This window comes from Vombatus ursinus, unplaced genomic scaffold, assembly GCF_900497805.2.
Source record: "Vombatus ursinus unplaced genomic scaffold, bare-nosed wombat genome assembly UNPS02014772.1, whole genome shotgun sequence".
Lineage (NCBI taxonomy): Eukaryota > Metazoa > Chordata > Mammalia > Diprotodontia > Vombatidae > Vombatus > Vombatus ursinus.
In genome coordinates this window covers 5,774,882-5,800,606 of record NW_020954550.1, presented here as the reverse complement: position 1 = coordinate 5,800,606, position 25,725 = coordinate 5,774,882, and the positions used below count along the sequence as shown (strand labels likewise).

General features: G+C 36.9%; 2 protein-coding genes across 2 annotated transcripts in view; both read left to right on the top strand.

Moving 5' to 3' along the window:
• CENPH (centromere protein H) overlaps nt 1–7,740 on the top strand; it is an 18,953-nt gene extending 11,213 nt beyond the window's left edge. The window contains exons 10-12 of the mRNA XM_027863366.1: nt 2,008–2,059; nt 4,613–4,776; nt 7,217–7,740. Of these exons, the coding sequence (XP_027719167.1) occupies nt 2,008–2,059; nt 4,613–4,776; nt 7,217–7,309 (309 nt within the window). The 3' untranslated portion in view covers nt 7,310–7,740. The remainder of the gene's footprint in view (nt 1–2,007; nt 2,060–4,612; nt 4,777–7,216) is intronic.
• A 4,618-nt stretch (nt 7,741–12,358) lies between these two features.
• MRPS36 (mitochondrial ribosomal protein S36) lies at nt 12,359–25,418 on the top strand. Its single transcript, XM_027863546.1, has 4 exons — nt 12,359–12,464; nt 21,111–21,174; nt 24,399–24,586; nt 24,676–25,418. The coding sequence occupies exons 1-4, from the start codon at nt 12,426–12,428 to the stop codon at nt 24,691–24,693; spliced, it is 309 nt and encodes a 102-aa protein (XP_027719347.1). The 5' UTR covers nt 12,359–12,425; the 3' UTR covers nt 24,694–25,418.
• The last annotated feature ends 307 nt before the right edge of the window (nt 25,419–25,725 follow it).

Here is a 25,725-nt window from a genome sequence, read left to right as displayed (position 1 = left end):
TAGATCTAACCCAGTTCCTTCTTTTTGTGTTAGTTTTGGTTTATATGTTTGGCTCTTTGAGCTGTTCTAGTCTTTTAGATGAGTAAAGGATTGGGTTGGAATAAGTAGGGCCTCCTTTGACATCTTTGTCTCTAAAAACCTACATTCATTTTAATTGTATTTGCCGTACTTGAATTCAACCAGATTTAGCATTTTCAATTTTCCCACCTATGTTCCTTAAAAACAGGTAGGTAATTGAAATCCATCTGTGTTTTGTCCATCTAACCACCCATATTAGTGGTGGTACTGCTAAGTCATGTTCTAAGAAATAAGCATCCTTTTAACATATATTCTTTTAATATTAATCTTTTAATTAAAATCTAGTTTTTTCTTAAATGCCAAATAATATAGAGTCTCCTTTATTAAGTGGTTTATTAATAAACTTAATTCTTAGTTTGATCTTTAGTGGGGACTAGTTCTGTTGGAAAGGCAGTATAGGCAGTGGGGGTTGTATGTACAATTCTGGATTTCTGGAGCTTTTTTTAATGGCCATTTGTGATAGGACTTATTATTAAGGTGTTAAACATTTATCAGACAAGACTTAATTCAGTCTTCTTTATTGCATTTTCTTTTTTGGGGGTTTGGGAAGCAAATGGGGATAAGTGACTCGCCCAGGGTCACACAGCTAGTAGGTATCTGAGGTCAGATTTGAATTCAGGTTCTCCTGACTGCAGCTGGGCCAGTGCTATGTCCACTGTGCCACCTAGATGCCCCACTTGATTGCATCTTTTTTGGGGGGGAGGGGCAATTGGGGTTAAGTGACTTGCCCAGGGTCACACAGCTAGTAAGTGTCAAGTGTTTGGTCTGAGGCCGCATTTGAACTGGGGTCGTCCTGACTTCAGGGCCAGTGTTCTATCCACTGCGCCACCTAGCTGCCCCTTGATTGCATTTTCTATTCAGTACTGTATTGCGTCTCTACTCAATTAGCTATTTAAAATACTTAATAATCTACCTTTTGAGTTGATAAAGTAAAGGGAAGGTAAGTAGGCATATGCCAGAATGAATGACAAGACAGTTATTAAAAGCTTTACCATGCTGGATGCTGGGAAAACAAACTGAAAAGTTAGTATTTTCTCGAGGAGCTCACATTTCTTTTTTTGTTTGTTTTTTGCTTTTTGGTGAGGCAATTGGGGTTAAGTGACTTGCTTAGGGTCACACAGCTAATAAGTGTCAAGTGTCTCAGGTCGGATTTGAACTCAGGTCCTCCTGACTCCAAGGTCAGAGCTCTATCCACCAAGCCACCTAGCTGCCCCAAAGTTCACATTTCTAATGGGGAAAACAAGATATTGGAGGTTTTAGCTACAAGTCAGATGGAAAGGTTCCATGGTCCATAGAATACAGCAGCAAAATAGATAATGTTGCATCTTCTTTAATTTCCACTGATAAATAATCAATTACTGTTACTGAATCATTTGACAGTGCCAAGGCCTGGGGTGGTAAGAACTTTTCTTTTCTGAGTCTAAGATAGCTGTGACTGCGGAACCTTCAGAAATAATCTCCAGGCCTAATCTTCATTGGAGTTGCTTCCCAAGATGATGGCTGTGGCTCCCTTCCACAGCATATCCCCACCTAGAAGTAAGACTGGTGGTCTTGAGGTCTTGTGTCTGTTCCCAAGGCACTTGAGTTCTAGGTCCTGAACTGTTGCCATCAGGTTAGGTAAGATGAAACAGCTGCCCTAATGGTGACTTGAAATTTTCTGGATATTAGTACCTGATTCTTCTTAATTCTAAATCTCTGCTGAGTATTTACACTTTATCCTGTATATATCTTGTTTGTACGTGGTTGTTTGCGTGTTGTCTCCCGTATTTGACTTTTAGTCCCTCAAGAGCCGGGACTGTCTTTTAGCTTTCATTGTATCCCCAGCGTTTAGTGTGGTGCCTGACACACAATAGGTATTTACTTAATGCTAGTGGACTGTATAGTTTGCTGGCACGGTGCTTATTTCCTATTTTTAAATTTGAATAACAGCAAACTCGGGACCTGGAGGAGAAAATGCTTGAAGTTAAGAAGAAGAGATTAAGTATGTAAAATTCCTATAATTTACGTTGTTACTTTCTGTGAATTGAAATGAATGGATAGATTTTATTGGTATGGTTGGTTATTCCCTCCAGTGATACAGAGAGCAATCCCTCCTGGCCTGTCTATCCTATGGGGTTCTTTTTATGTCTTTTCCTAATTTTACCACAGGAAATCTGCTAACCTCCAGGAGACCTACCTTCCTCTCTTTATCTCTCTCTCTCTTTCTCTCTTTCTTTCTCTTTCTCTCTCTTTCTCTCCCTTTCCTTCCTCCCTCTCTCTCCCTCTCCCTCCCTCCCTCTCTCTCTCCCTCCCTCTCTCTCTCCCTCCCCCCTCCTCTTCCCCCTTTCCTCCTCCCCCTCTCTCCTTCCCCCTCTCCTTCTTTCTCTTTTACTTTCTCTCCCACTCAGAAACAATTTTCTTTACTTCAGTGCTACAAAATAAACACTTATTTCCACACCATTAATTCATGAGAACAAAATTGATTGCTATTTTCATATCTTTACAAATCATACCAAATTATAATCTGAAATGTCCAAATGCACAATCATTTAGCTATTTTGCATTACAATTTGTGCCTCTGTGTGCTAGTATCTCTGGCCGCCAGACATCCCTCGATTGATGATAAAATGTCAACATGTGGAAGAGGATACGAGTTCTTTTAATTTATTTCAATGAACAAAAATTTAATTTCTTTCCTTTTCACTTCCCCCTAACCTTGCACCCTTCTCAAAAAATAAAAATATAACCCTTGTAACCAGATATGCATAGACAAAACAAATTCTTGAATTAGTCATATCAAAAAAATAGATGACTTCAAATTGAACCCTTCACCTCCTGACAGAGAGGTAGGGAGTGTACTTCATCTTTGGTCCTTGGGAAACCAATGGGTGAAGACTCTAAATCTCATAACACATGTTAAAACTTACATTTCTAAAGCATTTTGGGCTAGGTTTACTAGTTGGGCAGCTGGGATAAGCCAAAGGATAGTTTCTTTTTTTCTGGATCAAATGAGATAACATTTGTAAAGCACTTAACACAGTGCCTGGCCCATAGTAGTGCTTAATAAATGCTTACTCCCTTCTCCTGTTGAAAGCCTTGTGCTGTCTCTATTTCTGCCCTTGAAAGTATCTGTGTTATTCAAAGAAAGAACTATGGAGTTTGAATACAGATTGAAGCATACTATTTGCTGTTTTTTTTCCTTCTGTTGTATTTTGTTTCCTCTTTTTGGTGGTTCCTTCTGTTGGTTCTAATTCTTACGTACAACATCACTAATGTGAAAATATGTTTAATAGGAATGTATATGCATAGCCTAGATCAGATTGTGCACCATCTTGGGGAGAGAGGGAGAGAAAAATTTAAAACTTAAAAGCTTATGGAAGTGATTGTTGATAAATCAGAATGAATTTAAAAAAAAGTAAAAGAAAGTATCTGTGTCCCTAGCATCATCCAGCTTGTCCCACTGGGTCAAAATTTTAAAAATAATCCTGAGTAGTACATCTGACAACTCCAAAAGCTGAAAGGAGGTGCTATAAGTTGAAAGGTTGGGCTCCAGATCGTAGAAGAGCTGAAGGTACCTCATGTTCTTTTGATGTTACGAGGATGCTAGTGGCCTGTGTAGCCTATCTGTGGGCTTTTCTTCTCACCATGTGACCAGCCCATGTTTGTTCATGTGTTTCTTTGATGGCATTCTTAACTCTAGACATTCATCATAGCTTGTATGTGATCTGTTGCACCATGTGTGCCTCTCCATTGTCCTCTGATTCTCATTTTCAGCACTTTATAAACTTGTTTTGTGACTCACATCTGAGTCTACAGCAATATTGGTAGAATTTTGTTATTACAAAAGAAGCCCTTTATTTGAGAAAGAAGAAAGGGTCATTGAATGATGCAGTATATCAAAGGCATTCAAGCCCATTTTCTTCTGTTTAAGTTTGGGCCCAACTCATTGTCCATTTCCAGTGTCTTTCCAAGACATAGATCTATCTATCTATCTTCCTTGATGGACAAAGTTCTGTATTATTACAGTAACTGATAAATAGCAGTCCTCACACCACATTCATCCATTTATTTAAAGGCTGGAGGTGGCTATTAAAAGTGAGAGATTAAATGGATTTTTAGCACCACATAGATTTGCAGACTAGCATTCTGGGAGTTGTAATAGTGGATGTTTCTATGTAAAAAAAGTTTTAAAGCAATGTGAACCTGGATACAAATCAGTTTTAGATGGTAAATTGCTAAGTGATCAATGAATGTTTTTTGCTATTGAAAAAGTCATTTATGGAGGTAGAGCCAAGATGGTTGAGTGAAAGCAGATACTGGCCTGAGCTCTCCCCCAAATCTCTTCAAATACCTCTAAAAAGTGACTCTGAGAAAGTCATTTATAGATAAAAAAACACCTCAAGAATGACTGCATTATTGCTGTTGAAAATTTCCTTTCTCTTGTCTAAAATGTTCCTTAGATTTCAATACTGTAAACATACCTTTTCATCCTTGTAGATTCTGATTGTTATATTTTATTGTTGTAATATTTTGTCTGGTATTTTAAATTTAACAGTGTTTAAAAAAGCTGGGGAAGCAAAGCTACTAGAAATACAGGCTGAGAATAAAAAGAAAAAAGATGAATTGAACATCCTGAAAAATAGTGCCTTGTTAACTAAAATGAAGAAAAGTCTACAAAAGGAGATAGATTCAACTACCATTATTCAAAATGTTTTTCAGGTAATGTATATGTGAATTTGGAGGGCAAAATTTGTGTCAGGGGAGGAACTTCAATATCTTAACCGATTGCTCTTGGGAGACAATGTGATTAGTACAGTAGAAGGCTCATGGTCCAGAGAAGGTGGGAACCTGAGTTCAAGTCCCGTCTTGGCCCGCGATTTGCTTTGTGACCTTGGGTTACTCACTTCACATCTTTGTCATATAGTTTCTTCGTTTGTTAAATAAGAAGGAAGGTCCCTAAAACCCCTTCAGCACTAAGATTCTTTGACTTTATATTAATTAAGCATTTAATAGAATCACAGGATTTCAGAACTAAGGGGCCTTAGCAATCAGTTCAAACCTACATCTAAAAATTAATACTTCTCCATTGTAGAAGACCTGACAAGTAGTCATCTGTTTTTTTTCTTGAAGCTCTCAAGCGAGAGGAAACTCGCTATCCACTGAGGCAGCCCATTCTACTTAATTTTTTAAAAATCTTATTTTCTTTGTCTCCTTTTTTTTTTCTTTTATCTTACACCATGGGTTCCTAACTGGAGTCCATGAACCCCAAAGAGGTTAGTGCATGGATTTCAGGAGAGTCTGTGCACTTGGATGGGTGGAAAATGACTTCTTTATTTTCACTCACTTATAATTGAAATTTAGCATTTCCTTCGATTGTGAATGTAGGCAACAAACCTTTCTGAGGAAAGGGGTTCATGGGCTTCCCCAGGCTGGCAAAAGGGTCCAGAGCAACAAAAAAAGGTTAAGAATTTTTTCTCTCCATATAAAGACCTTGTATACTTGAATCTGCCACTATTTTTTTGACAGCCAGATCATTTAAGTTACATGTTGTTTTATGTCACTTTTAGACTTCAGATAAAATGGAAAACTATCATAGGTTCATTGGATTTTCACTAAAGATAAGTTGCACAATGAAATTGCCTCAAAAGTCTGTAGCAGAGAATTATGCCTCTTCTTTTAAATAATAGGCATATTAATATGCTTATTATTTTTCTGCTCTTGGTTTACTATTGAAATAGAAAAATCTGAAGCTCAAAGTTTCTGAGTGTAGTGACTTATTTACAAGGCTAGCAGTTGCCAACAGTTCAGGTCTACTGACTTCTGTATAGTCAGAGACAAAGGAATGATTTACAGAGCTTTTTTTTTTTTTTTAATAACAGAAGAAAAGGAATTACACATTAGAGAAATCTTGAGAGACTTGTTTTGAAAATATTCTAATTGGACAAGGCAGGTCATTTGACCAGTGTTTCTTGGGGCTTTACAAATAGAACTAGCAGCTATTGCCAACATTTGACGTGTGGATTTGTCGGGGCCTAATGACGAGTTTCTAGGCTGTGAGAGGGTTATTGAATGTGACATTCTTTTGGATTGGGCCTGTGTCTGTTAACCTGTCTGTCAAACTGAGGTTGCCTTAGAAGTCTTGTCCTCCAGCTGTAGTATTTGCAATTAGAAGTGTTACTTTTAAGGGACATGTAGATTGACTAATATAATTTACTAAACAGCTACTAATATAGCTACTAAAAAGGAGACCTTCAGGGAGCTCCAGAAAAGGGGACTTTATCCACTAAGCCTCTAACAGGAATTTAATCTTTAGAAAGAATCTTATAATAGTTAATTTAATGATTGTTTTATTGCTACAAAGATATATGTGTACCCTAAATTATCAATAAATAATAATTACTAATAGAGGTTTTCATTTTATTAATCCCTTCATTACATAAACCTGTGTCAGCTCTGGTTGAATTAGATTTTTTATTTGTTATTGCCCATGAATGAATGAGGACTAAAGTTCATCAGTCAGGATTAAAATTATAAATAAGAAATAGGTTTTTATTTAATTTGGCAAATGTTGGGACTTCACAGTAGATATAAACTGACTCTGATTCGTAGTAATAGGTAGTATTTACATAGCACTTTAAGGTTTGCAAATCACTTTACTTATGTTCTCATTGATCCTCACAATTATTCTCACTTCACAAATGAGGAAACTGAGGTTCAGAGTTAAGTGACTTGTTTAGGGTCACATAGCTATTATCTGTGGTAGATTCAAACTTGGGTCTTCCCTACTCCAAGTTCAGTATTCTATTCATTGCTCTATCTATTTCTAAGTTTCTTAATGTTCTTTCTTACTGTTCCTCATTAATGTTTAAAAAACAAACATCCATCTAATTCCAAATAACTGTTTCCTTTACTGTAACTATTTTAAATCAGAAAATGCCCACTAATAGGAACAATTAGTCATTTGTAAACATCTAAACTTCCCACAACTATAAGGTTCATGACTTCATCCTCTGTAAATAAATTCAGGCCCCACAATCAAAATAAGCACAGAGAAAATATGCAGTATAATTTTGATGATAATAAAAAGCACTCTTATATTAAAATGTCAGCTTTAGTATTCCAAGGATATTCAACATACCTATTTTTATTTTCATTATAGCACATCGTTATGGCAGCAAAGATTGACTGGGCAGCGGATCCAGCCTTGAAGGCACTTATTTTACAGCTTGAGAAAAATTTAAGCTTCATTTGAACAATTCTGCTTGTTTACGTGCAATTAAATAGTAAATTTCCGGAGAAACTCTGTATTTTGGGCTCTATTCTGTTAATTCAGACTCTTTAAAACATTTGTTTCAGTAACACTAACTTCAGAGTCATTCTGTGTCATTTATTAAAATGACATTGTGTCACAGAATTTGGGATCTTTAAGTTAGAAGCATCCCTACAGATGAAGTCCAGCTTCTCACCTAATATGGGAACCTACTCTATAATATCTTCGACAGATGGTCATCTACTCATTGTATGAACCCTTCCAGTGACTAAGCATTCACTACCTCATTAGACAATCTACTCCATATCTAAATAGCCCTGAATGTTATTCCTTTATATAGCATTTATTGATTAGTATCCTAGAAAATAGTGGTTATATCTAACCCCTTTAAAAGCAGTGTATTTTCTAAAATACTGATCTTTTTATGGTATTAAAACCTTTAATAAAGTTACAAATTAAATTATCATTGTTATTTGAATTATTAATTGCATTAATATTTTAAAAATTAGTTTCAAAGGTGTATCTTATAAATAAATTAGCTAATTTATAAATTTAGTTCAGCCCCTTTTAATTTAGATAAAGGATCTTTTGGTTATTTTTAACTTCATTTTTTCCCCTTTGAGGGAAAAATTTCTCTTTAAATTAAAAGAGTTTATTTTTCATTTAATGAAAATATATTTTCTCCCCCTTCCATCCCCCATTGAAAAAGCCCTATAACAAATATGCATGATGAAACAAAATAAACTGCCACATTGGCCATATGCAAAAATATGTCTCCTTTTGCATCTTAATTTCATTGTTCTGTCAGGAGAGTAACAACAACAATAATAATAGCTAATATTTATGTAGTGCTTACTGTATGCCAGGTACTATCTACAAATATCTCATTTAATCCTCACAACAAGCCTGGGATATAGGTGCTGTTACCTCAATTTTACAGGTAAGAAAACTGAAGTTGATCAAGAAGTTTACATAGCTAGTGAGGGTCTGAAGCTGGATTTAGACTCAGTGCTCCATCCATTGGGCCACCTAGCTGCCCTATCATCATTGGGTCACCTGGAATCATGGTTGGTCATAGCATTGATCAAAATTCTTAAGTTTTTGAGGTGGGGCAGAGCCAAGATGGAGAAAAGGCAGGGACTTGCCTGAACTCTCTCAAATTCCCCTCTGAACAACTTTTGATAATTCGTCAAAACAAATCCTGGAGCAGCAGAACCCAGATGGGGTGAAACAATTTAAGATCTGGAACAACTGGGCCACCTTCTTTAGCATTTCTTTTCATTAGTTCCCTTGATATTCTAGACCTTTTGTTCTTCCAAATGAATCTTATTATTTTTTCTAGCTCTATAAAATAATTTTTTGGTAGTTTGGTTGGTATGGCACTGAATAAATAAATTAGCTTAGGTGATGGCAAGCAGGAGCAGTGCCAGGGCCACAGTGCAGACGACAGCACTTGCCAACAATTGCCTATCATCTGTCGTAAAGTAGCAAAGAAACCATCACCGTTCAATATAGTACTGGGAACATTAGCTTTAGCAATAAGAGAAGAAAAAAGAAATTGAAGGGATTAGAATAGGCAAAGAAGAAACAAAGCTATTACTCTTTGAGGATGATATGATGATATACCTAGAGAATCAAGTAAAAAACTACTTGAAATAAACAACTTTAGCAAAGTTGCAGGCTATAAAATAAACCCACATAAATCATCAGCATTTTTATGTATTGCCAACAAAGCCCAACAAGAGATAGAAAGAGAAATTCTATTTAAAGTTGCTGTAGACATTATAAAATATTTAGGAGTCTACTTACCAATACAAACCCAGGAACTGTGAACTATATGAACACAATAACAAAACATTTTCCATACAAAGTCAGATCTAAATAACTTTCTGGAAAAACCAATTCCTCATGGGTAGGCTGAGCTAATATAATAAAAATGACAATTCTACCTAAGCTAATTCATTCAAGACAGTCGTCAGTGACTATAGTAATCTACTATTTGTCAGATTTATGGAGAACAGAAGAATTTATAACCAAACAGGAGATGGAGAACATGCACACCTTGCTTTTGTTTTTAAGTATGTAATAAACTCAATATTCAACTTTCTTTTTTTATTTAATATTTTATTTTTAGTTTCCAATAACATGTGAAGACAATTTTCAACATTTATTTTTTGAAAGATTTTGAGTTTAAAATTTTTCTCCCTCCCTTCTTCCCTCCCCCCTCCCCAAAATGGCAAGCAATCTGATATAGATTATACCCATGCAATCATATAAAACATATTTCCACATTAGTCATCAACATCCAACTTTAAAAACCATCTTGCTTGTCTGTTCTTCTTTCTGGTCTTCCTTCTGTTCTCCCTGCATTTTAAATAAGGATGCTTGTGACTCTTTTCTTTCTTTTCTTTGTTATGCTATTCCTACCCTTTACCCTCCACACCTCTTGGAAAGGAAAAAAATAAAAAGCCCTTATAAAGAAAAAATTCCCAATTTGTGTCAAGAATATGGTGTCTTTTTTCTTTCACCTCTCTATCATCCAGAATTGTAGTTGATCATTATTTTGGTTAGCTTTTCAATTTTTTGAAAAAAAAATTTTATTAATGTCATATCAATTGTTAATTCTACTAACTTCACTTTGCATCAGTTCATACAGGTCTTCCCACATTTCTCGGAAACCATCTGCATCATTTCTTACAAGGAAGAGAACAAACATTTGAGAACAAACATTTATTAAGCATCTACTAAGTGCTGAGTGCTTTACAAATAAATATTGTCTCATTCATCTTCACAACAACCTGGGAGGTAAGTGCTATTATTATCTTCATTTTAAAGTGGAGGAAACTGAGGCTTAGGGAATTTGAGTGACTTGCCCAGGGTCACACAGCCAGTGAATGTCTGAAGCCAAATTTGAAGTGGGGTCTTCCTAACTTTATACCCAATGCTTACTCCACTGCATTACTTAGGTACACAATAGTATTCCATTACATTCCTGAACCATAATTTTTTTTAAACAATTATGTACTGATATAATAAGCAAATTTAGGGAGCATGGAACAGTTTACTTGTCAGTTCTATGGATAAAGGAAGAATTTGTGACCAAACAAGAGATAGAGTACATGTAAAATGGATAGAGGGATGTAAAACGGATAATTTTGATTTCATTAAATTAAAAAGGTTTTGCACAAATACAAAACCAATACAGCCAAGATTAGAAGGAAAGGAGAAAACGTCTTGCGGGGGAGATTTTTACAGCAAGTATCTCTTGATAAAGGCCTAATTTCTCAAATATATAGAGAAATGAGTCAAATTTATAAGAATAGAAGTCATTTCCCAATTGATAGTCAAAGGATATGAACAGGTAATTTTCAGAAAAAGAAATCAAAGCTATCCATAGTTATATGAAAAAATGCTCTAAATCACAATCGATTAGACAAATGAAAATTATAACAACTCTGAGGTACCACCTTACACCTATCAGATTGGTTAATGTGACAGAAAAGGCAAATGACATGTTGGAGATGTGGGAAAATTGGGACCCTAATGTACTGTTGGTAGAGTTGTGAACTGATCCAACCAATCTCGAGAGCAATTTGGAACTATGCCCAAAGGGCTATAAAACCTTGCATACCCTTTGAGCCAGCAATACCACTACTAGGTCTGTATCCCAAAGAGATTTTTCAAAAAAAGGAAAAGGACATGTATATCTATATCTATATCTATATATATCTATATATATACACACACACACACACACACACACATATACACATATATATGCATATATATATATAAAATATTTATAACAGCTCTTTTTGTTAGCAAAGAATTGGAAATTGAGGAGATGCCCATGAATTGGGGAATGGCCAAACAAGTTGTGGCATTGTCATGGCTTGTGATGGAATCCTATTGTGTTATAAGAAATAACAAGTATGATGATGCTTTTAGAAAAATCTGGAAAGACATAAACTGATGCAAAGTGAAGTGAGCAGAACCAGGAGAACATTGTACACAGTAACAGCAATATTATATGGTGATCAACTGTAAATGACAACTATTCTCAGTAATACAGTGATTCAAGCACAATTCCAAAGGACACATGAAGAAAAAATGTCATCCACCTTCAGAGAAAGAACTGATGGAGTCTGAATGCAAATCAAAATGTACTTTAAAAAAAAACTTTATTTTCCTTTTGTCTATTTTTGCAACATGGTTAATATGGAAATGTTTTGCATGACTGCACATATATAGTCTATATTGAATTGCTTGCCATCTCAGGGATATGGGAGAAAATTTGAAACTCAATATTTTAATTTTTGTATTTTTTTTTTTTAGTGAGGCAATTGGAGTTAAGTGACTTGCCCAAGGTCACACAGCTAGTACGTGTCAAATGTTTGGTCTGAGGCCGCATTTGAACTCAGGTCCTCCTGACTTCGGGGCCGGTGCTGTATCCACTGCATCACCTACCTGCCCCGAAACTCAATATTTTTAAAAACGAATGTTAAACTTTTTATTTGTAATTTGAAAAAATATAACTTTTTTATTAAAAACAATGTGCCATAATTTTAAGTTTTATTGATATTTTGTTTCTGTTAATAGTATTCATCATAGTATCCCATGTATCCTTCCTCCTTCCCTTCCCAAAAATACGATAAATAGTATTTTTAAAAGCGGAAAATAAAAATCAACTTTGTATCAAAATTTAAAGCTATTCTCAAATTTTTGAGGACCCCCTTAATTTCCAGTTCTTTGCCACTACAGCTTGCATATTTTTGTACATGTGAATCTTTTCCCTCAGAAAATGTATTTTGGAAGGGGCTGATCGTAATTCATGCACAAAGGGGACGCAAAGGGCGAAACAAACAAAGCTTAAAGCAGACTTCCCAAAGAACCGGCTGGAAGAACCGAGGGGACGAAGTCTCCTGGACCAAAGCCGCCGAGCGGGGGGCGGGGCTAAGCGGGACGGCCTCCGAGGTGGGCGGGGCGTAATCGCCACGCCCCTCGTGCTCAGTGACGCCACTGAAAACCTCGCCCGGCGCCGCCGAGCCCTAACAGTCCTTCGGTCTGCCCCGGAAACGGTACATCCCAGTGGGTCGCCATGGGCAGCAAGATGGCTGCGGCCACCCGTGTCGTGCAGGTAAAACAGTCGGGCTTGCCTTTCTTGGCCCCCAGGCGGGGCGGGACGGACTCCGGTCAATGGCCGCCGCCTCCGGGGAGGGAAAGGGGCTGGTAGCGGCGCCAGTACCGTCTCCTGAAAGGGTGAGGAAGCCGTGCCGGGGGGCATTTGGAAATGGACGTTGGACTCTGTGCCCGGTTGCCCTTGCGGCGGTACAGGGAGTGTGCGGGCGTGTGGCCCCTGTGGGGCCGTAGCGGGGGGCGAGGGGCTGATTGGTCTCGGGCTGATGGCGCGTCCCGACCCGACCCGGACTCCTCTTGCTCCCACCGTTCCCTCTGTGGCTCAGAACTTTACCCCGGTTGTAGGCAGGGAGAGGCGGGGCTCCGCTTTCCCAGTACTTGCGTGGCCAATCACGGTGCAGGTGGTGTTCCGTCACAGCCAATAGGGAGGAAGGAGGGGCGGGAAAGAAATGAGAGGCGGTCCGGGAGGACACTGTCTGTCAAGGACTCTGGTAATGCGACCTGGAGGGACCCCTACCTTCACGGCCGGCCTAGGACCCAATGTCATTCCAGAAACGTTAAGTACTTACTGTATGCCGGGCACTTGCTAAACTCAGAGGATACAAAGAAAGGCAAAAGATAGCCCCTGCTGTTGAGGAGCTCGAAGTTTGATGGTGGAAGCAACATGGCAAACAACCAAATGTGATCCCAGATGTGGAGCTAGATAACCTTACCTGAGGGAGAAGATGAACGGGAGACTGATTACTCAGACGTCACCAGCTGTGCTCGAGGCAGCCTGGATTTAGATAGACCCACGTGCACATTCCCAGCCTCCGTTACTTACTAACCACGTGGCCCTGGGCAAAGTCATATAACTTCCTACACCTTAGTTTCCTCCTGTGGAAAATGGAGAGTCCACCTCGTAGGGCAGGTGTGAGGATCAAATGAGATATTTGTAAAGTGCTTTGCAAAGTTTAAAGTGCTATTTAAATGCTAGTTATTATTATTGCTATGTACAGGACACTGAGTTTTTCAATTCATTATTGACTAATCTACCTGTTAAGAGCTTTGCTGTGTGCTAAAGAGCATCTGAAGTTGAAGTGAGCAGTTGAAATTCCTGACCTCAAGGCAGCTTACCTATAAGAGACTAAAAGTGCTAGGTTTAGGAGAACTGGCTTAGAATCCTTTTAAACCCCTTTTTTTTTTTTTTTCCTTTTTGGTGAGGCAGTTGGTGTTAAGTGACTTGCCCAGGGTCACACAGCTAGTAAGTGTCAAGTGTCTGAGGCTGGATTTGAACTCAGGTCCTTCTGACTCCAAGGCCAGAGCTCTATCCACTGAACCACCTAGCTGCCCTTATTAAACCCCTCTTTTATTAGAATATTGATTATGCATTTTGCCACTCAGTCTCATTTTCCTCTTTCATAAAATTGGGATAATACTTGGTTTATACTCCCATAGTGGTTGTGAGGAAAGTGGTTTGTAAGCCTTAAGTGGATGTGTATGCTATGGGTTTGTAACACTTATCTTTCTCTTGGTTTCTCTTCCTGTCTCTGGTTCCTTCTCATTCTCCTTTGCTGATCATTTTCAGTTCCTCCCCAACTGAAAGTGTCTAAAAGCTCTCTTTTTTATTCCTTCTTTTCCTTTCTTTACACTTTCTGGATGATCTCATTTCCTATAAGTTCAAATATGTTATCCTCTGCCCCACCTCGCTGCCCTATTCATTAGAGATAATAATTATCTCTTACAGATTTTTAGAGATAATAATTAGGGCAGCTAGGTGGTACAGTGGATATCATGCTGAACTTGGAGTTAGGAAGACTTGAATTCTAATGTTGCCTCGGACATTTATTAACTGTGTGAATCCAGTCAAGCCAGTTTCTTGATCTCTAAAATAGGAATAATAGCACCAAGCTCACAGGATCAAATGAGATAACATATGTAATGCACTTTTCAGATCCTAAAGCTATTTTTAAAGTTATCTATGTAGATGATTTTCTAATCTACATCCAATCCTAGTCTTCTGAGCTTCTGTATCAGATCCCTAACTTATACTTAGACATTGCCTATTGGATTTCCCATAGGCATTTCAGACTTGACATATCTAAAACATAATTTGTTATTTTTTCTCCTAAACCCACCCCCTCTTTTGATCTTCCCTGTTTATGAGCAGATGATACCATCATCCTTTCAGTCACTCAAATTCCCCATCTTAGAATCAGCCTGAATCCTTGTAACACTCCATTTCCAAGTCTCCTCAGTTTACCTCTACGACAGCTCTTGAATCTGCCACTTCAGTCCACTTGCACAGTCCCTGCTATATAGTTCATTTGGCTCTGCCCTCTCATCCAGATTATTAGCAACCAATTCCTAATTGGTCTCCCTGCCTCAAGTTTCTACTCTGTCTAATTCATCCTCCACACAGTTATCGAAGTTATTCCTAAAACACAAGTCTGACCGTGATACTCTCTGCTCAAAAACTCTACTTGCTTCCCATATTATTGCCTCATGAACAAAATAAAAACTTTTCTATTTGGCATTTAAAGCTCTTCACAATCTGGCCCCAGTCTGCCTTTCTAGACTTTTACATTATTGCTCTTCACATACACTATATTCTTGCCAAAAAGTACGCCCTAATTGCTGTTCCTAATACAGGATATTTGGCCTCCACTTTAATGACATTCACAGGCTGTCCCCCAGGCTTAGAATGCACTTCCTTCATTCTGCCTTTTAAAATCTCTGGCTCCCTTTAAAGTCTAGCTCGAGTGCCACCTTCTTTGGGCTACCTTTCCTAGTTCCTTGCTTTCCCCTTGAAACCACTTTGTATTTATTTTGTATATATTTTATTTTTATATTAATATATGTTGTTTCCCACAACAGAGTGGAAGCTTTTTTTTTTTTAAGTGAGGCAATGGGGTTAAGTGACTTGTGCAAGGTCACACAGCTAGTACATGTCAAGTGTTTGGTCTGAGGCTGGATTTGATCTCAGATCCTCCTGACTTCAGGGCCAGTGTTCTATCCACTGCGCCACCTAGCTGAGAGTGGAAGCTTCTTGAAAGCAGGGATTGTTATTATCTTTGTATTCCTAACACCTAATACTGTGCCTGGTTTATATCAGGCACTTAATAAATGCTGTGGATTCATTGATAATACTCAAATAGTTTATAATCTGCTGAGGGAGAACATGCATTAAGATTTAATACTGAGTAGACCATGAAAAGGGCATAAAGGAGGAAAAAAGTACTATGAACGTTTGGAGGAGAAGGGGGTATCTGGGAAGAGGTAAGTAGTATTTGAGCTGAGCCTTGAAAAATGATTAGAATTTCAACTGGCTAAGCTATATAGAAGGAAGGACGTTTGTGGAAGAAGGAATAGTGTACTCCCTGTGTTTTGGAGTTTCATTCAGTAACTAGTATTTTCTTCTACTTATCAGTTGCTACATTTTGTTAGCCATATTTTTCTGTTCTTCTTTCACCCATTGTTGTGCTCTTTGGCCTTTAATTTTGATATAAAATGTATTTCCCCTGTAGCAGATATATTTCAAAATAACTTCTGCAACATTTTTCTTGGACTTGCTCTCCAAAGTTTAATCTTAAAGGCTGATTCTTGGTTTGTACCGTTAATTAATCATTGATAGTAGTCCCTACTTCTAAGAGGTAAGGCATTTTCTGAATTTTTTAGGTGATGACACTGAGGCTTAATGAAATTTACAGCTTCACTCAAATAAAAATAGTTAAGCCATCCCACAATGACTGGATCTAGCACCAGATACAACTACTTTGGGGAAGCATATATTTCAACATTTCCCTGTAGAACCAAGATTGGTCATTGAGTTCAACTGCCTTTTGTTAAGTATTTTTCTTTATATGATTTCAGTCATTGTATAAACTTTTCCTGGTTCTTCTTGACTTTGTTCTGCGTCATTTCATACAAGTCTTTTGTTTCTCAGAATTTCATAGCTATTCTTTTTTGGGGTAATAACAATATCCCATTATGTTCATATGCCATAATTAGTTCAGTCATTCCCCAAACTGTGGATACCCATTTTGTTTCCAGTGTTTTTGATACCACCAAAAGCCCCACTATGAATATTTTGTTTATATCTAGCTATATTTATCTACATACATACATACATGTACACACATACATCCATACACATATGTGTATCTATATATCACCCTTCTTCTGTCTTTTACCTCCTTGGGGTATATGCTCAGCTGTGAGATCTCTGGCTCAAGGGATATAAACGGTATCATGACTTTTCTTTCATAATTTCTGTCAGTTTTCCAGTGTGGTTGGACCATTCATAGCCCCAAACCTGCTCATTTTTCCACAAGTGAAAAGAGAATTGTTGGAGCAAAGTGCTAAGAGGCTGAGATCAAGAGCACCAGTGGAGCTAATAAATGGAAGAGATAATCTTAGCAAAAAGGAGAGATTCTTCATCCTCAAAGATAAGAATGATTGAAGAAAGGATGGCAATGATAGAGAGAAATTTCAAGGTAGAAAGGAAGAAAATTAAGAAAACTTGTACTGTATGGCTTTAATTTCAGGAAAATTATTATAAAGTTCAACTGTTAAGTGTAACTGAAGAGGGAAAATTGGAAATTTCACAGAATAACAGAATGTCAGAGTTGCAGGGACCTCAGAGTGGCAGTATAACAGTGGAAAAGCTGTTGGACTTGAACTCAGTAAGATTTGAAATTGAATTCCTCTTCCCATGCTTTGCTAGCTTTAAGACCATAAGCAAGTCATGTAACTTCTCTAGACCTGTTTCTTCAACTACAAAATGGGTTTTAATAATAATGACTGTATTATTTTTCATATTTTTGTTGTGTGGCTCAAACAAACATTATCTAAATGTCAGCTCCTATCATTGTTAACTAATCCAAATATGTATGTGACCCCAAGGCTTTTATACAACATTGCTGACAAGTGGTCCTCTCACTTGCCCTTACTGCTGTGGCATCACTCACAAGAGAAAGAACAGAGTCAGAGGATGTGAGGAGAAATACTGTCTTTACTGTTTTTTGTTACTATTCAATTGTTTCAGTGTCCAATTCTTCATGACTCCATTTGTGGTTTTCTTCGCAGAGATGCTGGAGTGATTTGCCATTTCCTTCTTCAGTTCATTTTACAGATAAGGAAACTGAGGAAAACAGGGTTAAGTGACTTGTCCAGGGTCACATAGCTAGGAAGTATCTGAAGCCAGATTTGAACTCAGGAGGATGAGCCTGACTCCAGGCCTGGCACTGTATCCACTGCACCACCTAGCCTACCCCTTTACTATTTTACTACCTACTTATATGACTTTGCAATCACTTAATCTCCTTGGGCATCAGCTTTCTCATATGCAAAATGAGGAAGTTGAATTAGATAGCTCTTGATGAGGTTTCTTCTAGCTCTAAATCTATGATCTGGGATCCTATAATGATTAGGAAGCCATTTTTTTTTTTTAGCATCAAGCTGAAATTTGCTTCTGTGCAACTTTCATTTATTGCTCCTAATTCTCTTAACTGAGGTGAAGCATAACAAATCTAATCCCTCTTTCACACACTAGACCTTTAGATATTTGAAGACAGTTATCAAGGCTTTTTTTTTGTAAATAGCATTTTTTTTTCAATTACATGTAAAGATAGTTTTCAACATTCATTTTTCACAGGATTTTTGAGTTCCAAATTTTTTCTCCTTCCTTCCCTCCCATCTTCCCTCCCCAAGATGGTAAGCAATCTGATACAGGTTGTACATGTGCAATCATGTAAACATATTTCCACATTAGTTATGTTATGAAAGAAGAAACAGAACAAAAGGGAAAAGACACCAAAAAAAAGTTAAAATAGTATGCTTTGATCAGCATTCAGACTCCATAGTTCTTTCTCTGGATGTGGATATCATTTTCTGTCATGAGTCTTTTGGAATTTTCTCGGACCTTTGTAGTGCAGAGAAGAGCTAAGTCAATCATAGGGGATCATCCAGCAATGTTGCTATTACTGTATACAGTGTTCTCCTGGTTCTGCTCACTTTACTCAGCATCATCATGTAAGCCTTTCCAGGTTTTTCTGAAAACCCACCTTCTCATTATTTCTTATAACTTAATAGTATTCCATTACATTCATATACCACAACTTATTCAGCCATTTTCCAATTGATGGACATTCCCTCAATTTCCAGTTCTTGACCACCACAAAGAGAGCTGCTATAAATATTTTTGTACATGTAGGTCCTTTCCCCTTTATATCATGGCTTTTCTGGGCTAAATATAACCAATTCTTTTAACTAAGTCCCAAAGGGTATGATTATTCTCCTGGGATGTGTTACAACTTGTCAATGCCCTTCCTGAAATGTGTTCAAAACATTCCAGCTGTTGTCTCACCAGTAGGACAGGACTATCACCTCCTTCTCTATGGAAACTGTACCTGCTTTTATGTCACTTAAAATAGCATTCTATTGTGTTGAAGATTTTTTTTTTATGTTCTGAATTTAAAACATCAAATAAAGTGAGCATCTACATATACATAATAAAAAGAAGAGGATTGTGCATCTAACTGAATCTCTTTTATGTAGAGCAATTTTTTTTTAAGTATATAATAAATTTTTCATGCTCTTTGACCCATTTAACCCACTTGAGCTTATAGCTCAAGGATGTCAGTGATAGTTTCATACATGCCAAAATATTCATGAAGACATTTTTCGTAGTAGTAGAAAAACAAAGTAGGTACCCATTCTTTTTAGGTGATGGCTAAACAAACTGGTATGAATATAATGGAATGTTATAGTTCCATAAGAAATTATTAATACAAGAAACATGAAAAAACCTGTGTGAACTGATACATCAAGAAGAAAGAAAAAGCAGAACAGTATATATAATAATTATGATAATGTAATTGAAAATAGTACTAGAGGGCAAGATAATCATCTCAAATGCAATGACCAATAGTAGTTTTAGATAAGTGTAACACATTTAATTTCTTTTCAATAAATTATGAACTACAGATGAGGAATGCTACAAATTTGCTGATTTGGAGGTTTTTCTTGCAGAATGTCTGCTCTTATGTTTCTCTTTCATTACCTTTTGCAGGAGTGATTTTCTCAATCATTCTGAGGTCTGTATTTTCTCTCCTATGCTATCTCGTCTCTTAGCTCACATTTATTCTTACCAAGGCAGTGTTTTGTTACTTTGTTATTTACAATTCTGGCCCATCGGCAGCCACTTATTAGAAAGGCATAATAATGTTTAACGATGCCCAACACATCCAGAATGGCCACCAAAAGAACTTGCCAAACAACTTGCATGTTTTTTCTATGATCTTGGTGAAGTTCTTGTGGGTAAGTAGGTCGGAACAATATAGCTCCTTCTGGATACCCATTTTTGTTGCTACTGGGGAGAGTACTATGGTGAAGGGGATTAATAGATAATGATTTTAGTGTTTAAGAAAAACTTACTGCTAAAACATTTTTAAAAAAATAGAACTTTTTAAAATTAGAATTTTATTGCTGCTTACTCCTAAGACTTCATACCCTAAGTAATATTTTAAAATAGCTGTAGCATTATGCCCAAAGGAAAGTGTTCTTTAAAAGATGTTTATTTTCTAAATCTTTCATCAATTTTATTTTTTTGTATATATTTCTTCTGTACTAAACTAAATATTGTCTGGTATAGTGGAAAAAAGCATCAGACAAGAATTCAAGAATTCAATTGAATACTAATCATAATTCTCTTTACCAACTAGTTTAGTGAATCTGGACAACCCATTTAGTCCCTCTGATATATTTTCATCCCAAAAAAGTATTTGCATATGAATAATAGAATTCAATTTCATGTATGTGAAAATGCTTTTTTATTTTTTTATATTTACTTATTTTTAGTTTTCAACATTCACTTCCATAAGCTTTTGAGTTTTTTTTTTGGCTAGGCAATGAGGTTAAGTGACTTGCCCAAGGTCACACAGCTAATAAGTGTTATGTGTCTGAGGCTGGATTTGAACTCAGGTCCTCCTGAATCCAGGGCCGGTGCTCTATCCACTGCGCCACCTAGCTGCCTCTAGCTTTTGAGTTTTCAATTTTCTCCCCCTCTTTCCCTCTCCCCTCCCCAAGATGGCGTGCAGTCTGATATACATTCATATTAAATCTAGATCTACATTCATATTAAACATATTTTCACATTAGTCATATTGTAAAGAAGTATTAGAACCAATGGGAGGAACCACAAAAAAGAAGAAACAAAACAAAACAACAAAGAAAAAAAAGAGCAAATAGTTTGCTTCAATCTGCATTCAGACTCCATAGTTATTTCTCTGGATATGGATAGCATTTTCCATCATGAGACTTTTGGAGTTGTCTTAGATCCTTTCATTACCAAGAAGAGCCAAGTCTATAAAAGTTACTCATACCCACCATTGTGTTACTTTTGTTTTAGGGGTTTTGAGAGGGCAGGATGGAGGAATGAGAGAATTAAATGGAAAGTAGATAGCCTTCAAGGTCATTTGGTCTTTTACTTGTGCAAATTCAGCAATTACAAACAATAATGTATATCATGGGCAAGGCAACAAATCATTTATAAAACTTAACAGGTAATTTCTTAATCATGGTACACTTTTGTAGTGACCGTTCTGAGTTTACAAGTAGTATTTATGTTTCTCTTCTTTCTCATATTATTTTACTCTTTCTTTTTTAGGTAGTCAAGCCACACACTCCCCTAATAAGGTTCCCTGACAGAAAAGGCTACCCCAAACTGAATGGTAAGTATCATCTTCCCTCAAATTAACACACACACTTGTATCATAGATTGCTTATCTTCATCATAAACCAGGTGGCCTTTTTTTTTTTTTAAAGCTAATCATGGTATCTTAGAGGGTATTAGTGGAATAGAGTGAATTCAATTCAACAAGTATTTATTAATCAGCTACTCTATGCCCAGGAAATTCAGGACCAATTTTTCTATTATTTATCTTTTTCTTCTAATTTTTAATTATTCAATGTTAAAACTGATGATAGCCGTATAAAGCACTTCTTAAGTGTGGAAATAGCTCGGAGGTGGCATGGAGGCAGTGATGATATAGTAGTAGAATGCTTCTTCCTCTTCATTGATAATGAGTTTTTATGTCAGAAATACGGGGGAAAGGGAGAAGGAACCCAAAATATAATTTATTTCTAGCTAAGGTTTTTTTTCTTTTCTTATGAATCCAGTATTTCTTTCCCATTTTTCCTTTCCTCTTCTCTCCTATTTCTTCTTCCATTGGACCTGTAGAAGATTCCAGATGCTTCCCCTAACCTTACCCCTGCCAAGGAATGTAGGGCATGATGGCCTCCCTTGGCAGTAACTGTATGAGATGAAAGAAGGCCCTAAAGGTTTCTCCATTCCTCTTCACCTTTCTTCTTCATACTACTTTCTCTACTATCTCCTTTATTTCCAGTTAGATGCCCTTGATACCTTCATTTAAGCTACTACTTTTAACATATTTGCTAAGGATGTTTGATAGGTGATATGGGGTTATTTGGGACTAATATAGTGTAACAAATTATGCACAAGAGTTGATCTCTAATAACTATGTTATTTCTTGCAAATAATTTTACAAGAAAGTAATTAATTAATGTATCTGTTAACTATGTTGACAAAGAATATATGATTTCTTCAACTGAGAGAACTCCCCTCTAAACAGTGTAGTCAGTAAATCCAAGGGAGTTCCCTGCTTGAGGCAGTAGAGATTAGATGGCTTTCCAAGGGTTACAGTAGCTAGCTAGCAGTCAATCAGCAAGCACTTACTTAGGCACACCTTGTGCCTACTATGTACCTGGGCACTGAGGATACAAAAACAAAACAGAAGTGAAACAGTTCCTGTTCTCAAGTCTCTTACGTCCTGTCCAGGGAAATGACATGTGCACATATAAGTAAATACAAAATACATACAAGTCAAATACAAGGGAATTTTATATACAAGAAAGAGCAAGTTTGTCTGGAAAAGTGTGTAGAAAGATAGTGATGCATGGTAAGCCTGGGAAGGGCTTTAAGTGCCAAACAGAGGACTTTGTGTTCTATCTGAGACACAGGAGAGGGACCCTTTGAGCAGGAGGCTGACATACTCAAAATATACTTTAGGAATATCACTTGGCAGCTACATAGAGGATGAACTAAAAAGGGGAGAGACTTGAGGCAGCAAGACCAATTAAGGAAGTTTTAGCAATAGTCAAGTCAAAAAGCATTTATTAAGCACCTACTATGGGCCATGCACTATGCTAAGTGCTGAGGATTCAAAGAAAGACAGAAGACAATGTGAGAGATAAGGAGAGGCTGAACTAGGATAGTGGCTATGTGAATGGAGAGATATAGAGATAGATTTGAGACATGCTGTAAATGTAGAGATGACAAGACCTGCATGGGAGAGATGAGAGAGGGTGAAAAAATTGAGTAAGTCTGAGGTTAGGAACCTAAATGACTAGAACAGTGGTAATGCTGTCAACAGAAACAGGGAAATTATTAGGAAGGATGCATTTGGGAGAAAATATATTGAGTTGTTTTGAACGTAGTGAGTTTCAACTATGTGGGCTATCCAATGGGAAATGCCCAATAGGAAACTGATGATCTATGATGCTGGATGTAATAATAATAATAATAATAATAATAACAGCTAATATTTATATAGCACTAACTGTGTGCCAGATACTGTGCTAAGTGCCTTGTAATTATTATCTCATTTGATCTCATAGCAACCCTGGGAAGCAAGTGCTATTATTGTCCCTATTTTACAGATGAGGAAAGGGAGGCATTTAAAACAGAGGTGATATAACTTGCCCAGGGTCACATAGCTAGTAAACGTCTGAGATTGGATTTAAACTCTTAAAGTCTTCCTGACTGCAGGCCCAGGGCTCTAAGATTTTGGAATCGTCTGAATAGAAATGATTATTGATCCCATGAGAACAGCCTAAGCCACTTAGAGAGATAGGGGCCCAGGACAAAGCCTTGGGGTATACCCACAATTTGGAAGCAGCAAGAATGATTCAGTAAATGAGACTGAGAAGAAGCTGTAATACTCAAAGAAGGAAAACCAAGAGAATGGTGTCAAGAAAACCCAAGGGAGAGAATATTTTCCAGAGAAGAGTGTAATTAATTGTGTCCAATGATGCACAGAAGTCACAAAGGATGAGATCAACTTTTTGTGTATAATGTGTTACTAATTAGTCACAAATAAACCAACATTGCTTATCAAGCATCCTTTTCAAATATGTTGAAATGTTGCTTAAATGAAAGTATCAAGTGCATCTTATTGAATATAAAGAAGACAGTGAAGAAAGCAAGAGAAAGAGAAAAAACTACTGGGTCTGGCAATTTCGTGTCCGAAGCATGATTTGAGCTGACATCTTTCCTGACTCCAAGCCCAGTACTCTAGTTGCTATACCTTGCTGCTTCTATCTAATAAATACCACCACCTTATTTTAGTTTAAAAACATAACTGTGGTGAAATAACCCTGCCCAGTTACTGGGGAGAGGATGATGTGCAGTTCTTGTTGAGCAAAACAATGGAAGAAAGCCCTTCAGCCTTCCCACTTCCTGATTCCATTCCCTTCTTCCTTAAGGGTCCTAAGTGGTAGGAACCCAGAAAAGCCAGAGAAGGCAGCGATGCTGAAACAGCGAAGCCCACCAGCAAGCAAGGCTATCATTGAAAAAGTGAAGAGAGATTCCTTGAGGCAGTGGTGGGGGGGAGGGGAGGTAGGGGGCGAAGATGGTGAGGGTAACGCAGCTCTCCACACTCCAAGTTGGGGGATGGGGTGGGAGGGTGCAACGCAGCACAAGAATAGTTTATTAAGTTTTTGAAAATTGTGTTATTTTAGTTATGTTATTTCTGTGCAACATTAGTACCTATAACTGCATTGTAGCTTCAAGAATGGATTGGTTTGTATAGTATGGTAAATAAGTATTATTAAAGTCCCTAGACAATTTCTTTGATTTTAAAATGTTTAATTTCAGTACCAGGATCTTTAAAATCATCCGTGCTTCCATCTCACTCTTCTGCAATATCACAGCATTCTGTGGGTGATAAATCATCAGGTTTGCCAATGAATCATGGTCCACCAGATACTGCTGAAATAGTAAAAACATTACCTCAGAAATACAGGAGGAAACTCATGTCTCCAGAAGAAATCGACTTTATTCAAGTATGTTGTTTCCTTTTGTTACCTCATAAAAGTATGGTAGCATCTTTTGAAACATTATATAACCTTTTCTTTTATTTTTTCTCTTGCAGCGTGGAGGTCCGGAGTAATCACTGACAAGCCTGTTATTTATGATTGTCAGACAAAGAGGGGCTATCTTCACAATAAAGGCCTTCCAAAATGACTATGTTTAAATTGTATATGAAACCAATTTAATATAAGATTCTGTATAAAATAAAGGGTAGAAAATTTAGATAGACATTTACATATCCTAATTTGTTTCTAAGTAAATTTGTCTATAAGCTAACCTGAGGTTTGAGTTATTGTTTCTTAAAGTGTAGGATTTTTTTGTAATTTAGGTAGCATATTAACTTACTTTTGATTTTCAGTTATTTCTAATATTTAACTGTTAAAAGCTCAGGTTTAATTTCTAGTAACCTATCAGATTTCCCATAATTTTTCATTGTTTTTTTCTTTAGTAATGGAAAGTACTGGTCAGGTAGAATCGTTGTTTTAGGAGAGATACCAAAGCTTTTGAGATTAGATGAGAATCAGTGTTATCCTATTCTGAAGGATAAAATTCAGATAGGACTGATCACTGTGTTACTAAGAGTAGGATAATAATGAAAAATATATTTTATTATAGTTATCAAACTTGTGTTTGTCAAAAACCATAAAATGACAAACAAAAAATGAAATGGAAGTAGGGGGGATGTGTTTTAGAAGGTATTCTGTTTATGTCTTAAGAGAAGAAAAAGTTCCTGCCCTTTGAGTTTGTTATGTTTTGATCGTGTATTGTGAGAACAAATCGAATTAAATATTTATTTTCCCACTTGTCCCTGTCACATATTGGTTAGTGTCTTAAAGCATTGACATAACATTTCTACTTTAACAAAGTTTTATAATTGGCCATAATAAGGATTTTTTCCGCTAAGGTCAGATTATGACAAATATCTCATTGTTGGTGATCTAGGCCCATAAAACTAAATAAATTCCATTCTACTATTCCAACTTTGGTAAATCAGAATGGTAAAACTTTTGTATTGGTAAACATTTTGAATTATTGGTTCCCATGTAATTTGTGAGCAATGAGTAGTGTATTACTGCTGAGAACAATTTGGTTTTGGGCAGCGAGGTGGCAC